Source organism: Hyperoodon ampullatus, assembly GCF_949752795.1.
Source record: "Hyperoodon ampullatus genome assembly, chromosome: 5".
Taxonomy (NCBI): Eukaryota; Metazoa; Chordata; class Mammalia; order Artiodactyla; family Ziphiidae; genus Hyperoodon; species Hyperoodon ampullatus.
This window is the reverse complement of record NC_136918.1, coordinates 143,771,232-143,778,601: the sequence shown is the minus strand read 5'-3', so window position 1 is coordinate 143,778,601 and position 7,370 is coordinate 143,771,232. Positions and strand designations below refer to the sequence as shown.

General features: G+C 64.9%; 1 protein-coding gene across 3 annotated transcripts; it reads right to left on the bottom strand.

The window, feature by feature from the left end:
- Nucleotides 1-3,732: 3,732 nt before the first annotated feature.
- CRYAA (crystallin alpha A) lies at nucleotides 3,733-6,906 on the bottom strand (the record flags this gene model as incomplete). 3 transcript variants are annotated; one of them, XM_079704889.1, is made up of 4 exons in its annotated part: nucleotides 3,733-4,508; nucleotides 5,400-5,577; nucleotides 6,378-6,403; nucleotides 6,703-6,891. In XM_079704889.1, the coding sequence occupies 4 exons, from the start codon at nucleotides 6,889-6,891 to the stop codon at nucleotides 4,299-4,301; spliced, it is 603 nt and encodes a 200-aa protein (XP_079561015.1). In that variant the 3' UTR covers nucleotides 3,733-4,298. The 3 variants fall into 3 exon arrangements, with proteins under 3 accessions (XP_079561015.1, XP_079561014.1, XP_079561016.1); XM_079704888.1 differs by lacking the exon at nucleotides 6,378-6,403 and having other exon boundaries at nucleotides 5,400-5,522; nucleotides 6,703-6,906; XM_079704890.1 differs by lacking the exon at nucleotides 6,378-6,403 and having other exon boundaries at nucleotides 5,400-5,556; nucleotides 6,671-6,891.
- Between the last annotated feature and the right edge of the window lie 464 nt (nucleotides 6,907-7,370).

The following is a 7,370-nucleotide window of genomic DNA, read 5'->3' as shown; positions in this document are numbered from 1 at the left end:
GAATCACAGGTGGTCATCTGGGAACTGGACACCCCTGGGAGACTCTGTTTCACCGCCCTCGTGAACCAGTAAGGACGGGAATCTGATACTCAGAAGGCTTGATAAATCTGCCTGTGTTCACGCAGCGAGTCGCCTGCAGAACAACCAGCCTGGCTTCCTCAGTGCCTCCTGACTTACTGGTTAGGGGTGAGGCTGTATAATACCCATCAGGTAGGGGTTCTGAGTCCCGCCCTTGAGGTCAGACAAAGCGTGGGTCCTGGCCAGGCCCTCACCGATGGGGAACGCCCAGCAAGGGACTCAACCTCCAAGCCTGGGTTTCCTCCCTAACAGTGGAGCCTGTTACAGGCGGCTGGGCTGCTTGAGGGCTGCCAGCTGCCAGGGCGGTTGGCACAGTGCCTGGCACACAGTAGGTGCTCAGTAAATGCTCTTGCTGCTGCTGCTGCTGCTGCTGCTGCTGCTGAGGAGGAGGACGTTATGACGATGGTGCCGATCTTGCTGCTCAGGATGAAAATGAGGCCCCAGGAGGGGACAAGGATCGTTCCGGCTCCAGAAGCACGTAGCCACATCTAAGCATCCTGTTGGCTGGGATGAGCAGCTGCCCCCTCCCCCTCCCAGAGATCTGCAATGCGACCTGAGCCCTGGGATGGGGGAGGCGACCTCCAGCGAGACTGCTCTGCCCGCACTCGCCCCACCCACGGAGGCAACCACTCTGGCATGTCCCGGATTAGCCTGGTCGTAGGTGTCTCTTGGAGAATTATGGGACACACAGACTCCTGGACTCCAGCCCCGCACGGTCCGATTTGCTGGGTCTGGGACAGGGGCCAGGAATCTGTATTTGTGCAGCACTCTGGGTGGGTCCCAAAGGCCGACAGGTTTGGGGGATGCTGACCCATCCCGCCTTCATGGTTCTGGTAGAGGGGACAGACACGTGTCCTAGAGCGGGCAGGGCCAGGCTCTGGTGGCCCAGGACTGTCTGGGCAGTGCCCCCCGCCCCGAGGAGAGATGTGACCAGAGGTAGACCCTTGCCACCTAACCTGGGTGAGGAAGGGCCGGCAGGCAGAGGCACAGCAGCAGGCGGTGGGGGCCTGGCACCTGCACAGGTGATGAGCTCCAGGCCCTGCATCAGTAGACGGACACGAGCTTGGGAGGAGCTTGAAGGGAGGGGGAGCAGACGGTCCTCTGGGTTCAGAAGTTTCTCCTGCAACAGCCCGAGGGACTGATACCGGTGGGAGCACCACAGTCAGGGATCTGGCGGCCGTCAGATCCCAGAGCGCGGCCGGGCAGCCACAGCCCAAGCTGTGCTCCCTACATGCATCAGGGCGGCCTCCTGTCCGGCAAGCGTCAGGCAGACTCGCCCTCAGCTCTGCAGAAGACGGTGGTCAGCTGAGTGCCTGCGCAGAGTCCGTGTAACTTGGCTGACAGCAACCATGGTGGGCGGGCCGTGCGGGGAGACTGTTCCAGAACAGACCCTAAGACGAGGAAGCTCGGACGCCAGCTGACATGGCAGCACCAGATGGGCGAAGGCCACCGGATGCAGGCTGGGGCTCCTGGGCCCAGGAGGGGCTGACCCTGGCCCTCAGTCAGTGGCCTCAGGAGCTGGTCGTGCCCCAGAGTCCCGGGCATCTCCAAAGGTGCAGCGCAGCTGTGGGCCAGCCCTTGGGCCCCTTTAGCTTGAGAAACACCCAGGCAGGGAGGAGAGCAGAGAGGGGCGTGTACCACCCGGGGGCCCTGGCAGGACAGCGGGCGAGGCTTTGCCTCAGGAGTCCAGGCAGGGTGGGGTCTCCCAGCGTGCTGCCATCAGGGGAAGTCCTCTCAGCTCCCTGCCTGGGCTGGCCCCAGTGCTCCCTGCAAATCCCCAAGGAGCTCCATCCCGGATTCCCTGAGCCTGCTGCGTGACCTCACACCCCTCCCCAGAGGGCCAAAGTCTGCATACTCAGGCCTGTATTAGTCAGCTTGAGCTGCCATGAGGAATGCCATAGACAGGGAGGCTTACACGACAGAAGTTCATTTTCTCACGGTCCTGGAGGCTGGAAATCTGAGATCAAGGTGTCACAGGCGTGTTTCCTCTGGGCTGTCCCCTCCCTGTGTCCCCGCATGGTCATCCCTCTGTGTGTGTCTGGGTCCTAACCTCCTCTCCTTGTAAGGACACCAGCCCTATGGGATTAGGGGCCACCCTCATGACCTCATTTTAACGTATTCACCCCTTTAGAGACCTTCGTCTTCAAAACAGTCACATTCTGAAATGCTGGGGGTGAGGACTTACATATGGATTTGGGGATCACAGCTCAGGCCGTTACCAGGTCTGGGCAAGAGCCACAGTGAACTCAAGACCGGTGGCATCTAATGACAGCTCAGTTCTGGCTGCGGCCAGACCGACAGGACCCCTCAGGCCCCCAGACCCGGTGCAGTGATAGGCCAGGCTGTACAAAATGGAAGGTGCCCTCTGGGGGGACCCGGGAGGAACAGGAGCCTCAGAGACTCTAAGTTTCCAAAATACCTGCCCAGCCCCCAAGTGCAGTGGCCATTTATGCCGCCCGCCCAGGGTATGCCCTTCTCCACGGGTGTGGATGAAAAGGCAGGGCGGCGGCAGGGAGGCTTCCAGTCGGAAGGAGCCTGGGGGGGCGGGTGGAAAGGAGTCTGGAGAAGCTCCCACGGGGTGAGGACCCTTTCCTAGATTGGGCCAAACCCAGAGTGACCCCAAGCTACAAGGGCGCAAGTGTGTGTGTGTGTGTGTGTGTGTGTGTGTGTTCTCACGAATGTCCTGCTTTCCACTTAACTCCACGTGACAGCAACGGTTTCCCTGTGTGTTAAGCAGGGCTCACTTTTGGAAATTCTCCCATGCGCCCTCCCCGCTTGCTGTCCAGTTTCTCCCAGGAGGAGAAGCCTGAGCACCAGCACAAGGAACATCCCGCTGGGCCCCATCAGGGCGCCCAGGGCCCCTGGGCTCCGCTCCCCGGGAGAGGGCCCTCCACATGGCCTGGCAACACCAGCAGTGCCCAGCACTCGCTTCCCACTCCCGGAGGCCACATCCGGCCGCCCACTGCCCTCTGCATGGTCACCGTGCAGCTGGCAGCCCCTGGCTGATCCGCCCACCCCCTGCCGGCTCCCCCAGGAGGCTGCTATAGCCTCCTTGTCTCCTCCCGTAGCCGGGGAGTCTGGGCAGACAGCATGAAGGCCGCCCCTCTGGGTGGGGGACACTCAGCCCTGGTCGCCAGAAACGCCCGAGGACCCCGTGCCTGTCCCAGGAAGGGGGAGCCAGAGTGAGGGGGGGCCCCCAGGGCGAGGTACCTAACAGGGACGGACACTTCTGACTTCCAGGGAGCAAAACCCCAAGGGAGCTGGGACAGAAGTCCCCAGGGGGAGGCCAGCGGTCAGGAAATCCCCACCTGGCTCCCCAGTCCCCACACAGGGTTACAGACGGGAGCCCAGATCCTCTCCCTCCCAAGTCCCCCGCGCCCTCCCCTCCTCCCTCCATCCCTCAGGGCTCTTGGAGGAACCCCCTCCTTCCTGCACAGCTGCCCTCGAGGAAGCACCGGGTCTGGGAGCCAGGAGGCGACCCGGTCACTTAGAGGCAGCCGGGGCTGAACAGGGACAGGCGGACCAGGCTCCCCCGCCCCTCCGTCCCTCTCATCCCCACTACGGGTCCCCTCGCGCCTTCTCCATTGCTCTCCAAACCCCGCCCCCCGAAAACAGCACGGCCAGCACACGGCAAGTTGCTTGTGTCACCTGCTCTTTATTCACTGCCACGGGCTGCCTTCTCATGGGTGACCAGATGCCCCAAGAGCGCCATTACATACAGGAGGGTTGGAGGGGAGGGGGTGTGAGAGGTGCAGCCTGCAGAGAGCCCAGGCGCACGGGAGCCCTGCCAGATGGACCTCACGGCACCCGGCTCAGCCCCGGTGCAGGCGCCTGCCACCGAGGGCTGAGACGCACCTGGCTGGCCCTGGAGACCAGAGGCCACCCAGAGATTGCTCAGCGAGGGGTGTTCTCTGACCTCCTGGCCAGCCTGGACGGCCCGCAAGCCCGGGAGGACGCGGATGCCGTCTGAGAAGCTGGGATGGCGGTCACTTCCGCCGACTGGCTGGTGTTGGAATCCGGGTCACTCTGAGGTCTCAGCACCTCAGGCCAAGGCCCCGAGCTCTGCAGGCTACTCTCTCAAACCCTCATGCCCTCGGAGAAGAGGAAAAGGGAACGGAAAAGGGGGAGGCGGGGGAGACAGACGCCCCACTTTCTAGGGCTCCCCCGGAGGGATGGGGGGCGGGGGCCGCAGCGGGTGGCAGCCAAGGCCGAGGCCGCGCTTAGGAGGAGGGGGCGGAGCTGGGCTTCTCCTCCCGCGACACGGGGATGGCCCGCTCGCTGTGGCCGGCATCCATGCCAGACGGGACCTTGGGGCCAGAGAAGGTCAGCATGCCATCCGCGGACAGCGAGCAGGAGAGTGCCGACTGGTCCACGTTGGAAGGCAGGCGGTAGCGGCGGTGGAACTCGCGGGAGATGTAGCCGTGGTCATCCTGGGGGGCCGGGGGAGGGCACGGTCAGAGACGCCACCGCGGCGGGTGGCGGCTGCCCCGCAGAGAGGAGGCCCTCCTGGACCGCACGAGGGTCAAACCCACGATACCCTCACAGGGCGGGGGCTGGACCGTGTCCAGGGCCCTAGGACCGCCCTGCATCCCTGCATACAGTCTGGGCCTGCCTGGGGCCCCTGGCTCTTCACAATAATGTCACCCCAACGTCGTGTGAGTGGTCCTGCCCCTGGCCCTGCCCTTGGGTTCAGCTATCCCTGCACCTCTGGCCTCACAGACTGCTTGGGCTCAGGTCCCTGCCATCCATCTAGCTGGGTCAGAAAGCCACGCCTCGACGTTCCCTTCTCCTGACGCCCTGGACCCAGCTTAGCCCCTGGCCCGACTCCCTCCCCTCCAGGTGGAAAGACCCAGAGCCTCAGCGTAGTGTCCGGGCATCTCCAGGGGCCCAGGAGTGCAGAGCAGCAGATGCAGTGGGGTCTCTCCCCCGCCTCCAGCTTCCCCACTACTGGACAAAGCCCTGATCTCCGAGCTGTCCTGGCTGGGCCCCTGCCCCCTCGAGATAACGGGCTCCGGGCACTCGGGCTCCGACACGAGTCAGCTGTGCCGTCCTCCCGAGAGAAGCTGGTGCGAAAACCTACGTGGCTTGGAGCTCGCTCCCTTGGTGCTGGCGTCTCCTGGGGTCTTTCCTAATCCCACCCCATCACCCAGGGGATTTGGACAGAGCCCGGGATGCCGAGTAGCTCCTGAGTGGGGTTCCCCACAGGCCCCCGCTGGCCGTTCACCCGCCGCCCAGGCCTGCTGCGGGCCCGGGGCGACCTCCTGTCACCAAGACGGGGCCTTGCTCGGGGGTGCAGCCCCTCCCTGCGGGCCTGGGCTCACCTGCCGCTCGTTGTGCTTCCCGTGGATTTCCACGAAGTCCTCCTGCACCTTCACCGTCAGGTCCTCGGGAGAGAAGTGCTTCACATCCAGGAAGATGACAAACTTGTCCCGGTCGGATCGGACCTGAAACGAAGTGTCCGTGTGGGTCTCCACAGGGCTGCGGCTCTCAGGGAGGGGGCTGGCCGGAGCAGCTGGAGTGGGGTGGCCGGGGCTCAGGCCCCAGTTATCAGAACAGAACCTGCGGTCAAGGCTCTAAGCTCTCCCTCCACGTGTCCGGGGCACAGAGGGACCTGGGACTCAGGACACTGTGGCCGCTCGGCTGACAGCCAGAGCCCCGGGGCTCTGTGGCCGCCTGGCGGGTGAGGGGTTGCCTGGCTGATTGGTGTGGGTTGCGTGGCCGTTACAGATTGGTCCGCTGGCTGCTTATGCGTTGTTTGGCTGGTCGGTGGGACTGAGAACTCGGAACAAGGTCGCGGCCCTGGGCCTCTGCCCGCCTCTCCGTGAACCGCCTGGGGCCTTGTCTCTGCACACGGACGTGCATGTGACGTGCCGGCAGAGCCTACGCAGGCTGCCCAGCTACTCGCACAGAAACTGCTTTCAGCCGCCTCCCCTCCCCCTCCCCTCGCTGGGGACGCTCCTTTGGGCTCCGTCGGCCCCGGAATGGTCGGCGTTTCACCAGCTCCGAGCAGGCCTCTGTGTTTTAGGCAGTGGTGACCCCTGGCACCTCCAGAACACTGGACCCTGGGAGGGAAGGCCGGTGGGCCGCCTTGCCTGCCCTCGGGGCCTGGCCTTGGACACCCGGGCAAACTCGGGAAGAGCCCACACACTGCAGCTCCGTGGCCGCAGAGGGCTTCAGACAGGAGGCCTCCTGCCAGACCTCGCTGCTGGAGGGAAAGTGCAGCCCCAGGCTGCACAGAGCTCCGTCCACCAGCGCCCGTGCCCTGGGCTGTTCTGGGGGCTCCCAGCACATGGAGGGACAGCACCAACCACATACGGGCCATGAGCTGATGACAGGAGGAACAGGCAGCAGGCGGGCTCTTCCTCCCGGCACCCCGGAGGCACGGGAGGCTCTGCTGCGGGGTGGTCTGCCTGGCCTCTGTGCGTCCAGGACGGACGAGGTGGGCTGAGGCGGGAAAGCGGCCCCGCGGCGGTCACCAGCCGCTCCACGAAGCAGGGCGGGAGCACGCAGCGCAGGGGTGCCGCGTGTGCCCCAGGGCCGGCCCTCGCAAACCCCCGCTTCTCGCCCAGCCACGGCCCGGCCCCCTTGCCACCGCAGGAGGAAGCAGCGCGCAGCGGGTCTTACCTCGGAGATGCCGGAGTCCAGCACGCTGCGGAAGAGGGACTGGCGGTAGTAGGGGCTGATGGTGGAGGACAGGAAAGGCAGCAAGTCGTACTCGAAGAGCCCCTCGCCGAAGAACTGGTCGAACAGCCGGCTGGGGTAGAAGGGGCCCAGGGCACGTTTGAACCAGGGGTGCTGGATGGCGATGTCCATGGTGGGCGCTGACTCTGCAGGGACCTGGGGCTGGCGGCAAGTCAGGGCAGGGGCCTCTGGGCAGCGCACTGAGGACCCGGGGCGCACGCCCTCCCTATATACGGCCGGACAGAATGGAGGCATCAGGGGGATTTGTCTGGAAGGCGTGAGCTCAGAGGGGAGGCCGCCCAGTCAGCAGAAACGTGGGCTGGGCTGAGCGCGCATCTCTCCCAGCCCCGGGCTGCAGCGCTGACCAGCCCAGAGCTCTGGGCGCCAGGGGAACGGCATCCCCAGGGAGCTTCTCTGTGCGTGGCTCTGTGCCCCCCACACTCAGCCGGTACTGCAGCGAAGGCTCATGTCTCCCCTTTCCTGGGCGGGGGTGCTGTGTGCCAGGTAGCATGCCCGTGTCTGTGTATGTGGTCCCCTGTGACCTCACGGCCCCCTTATGAGAGGGAGCTCATACCCCTGGTTCACAGAAGAAGAGAGTGAGGCCCAGAGGC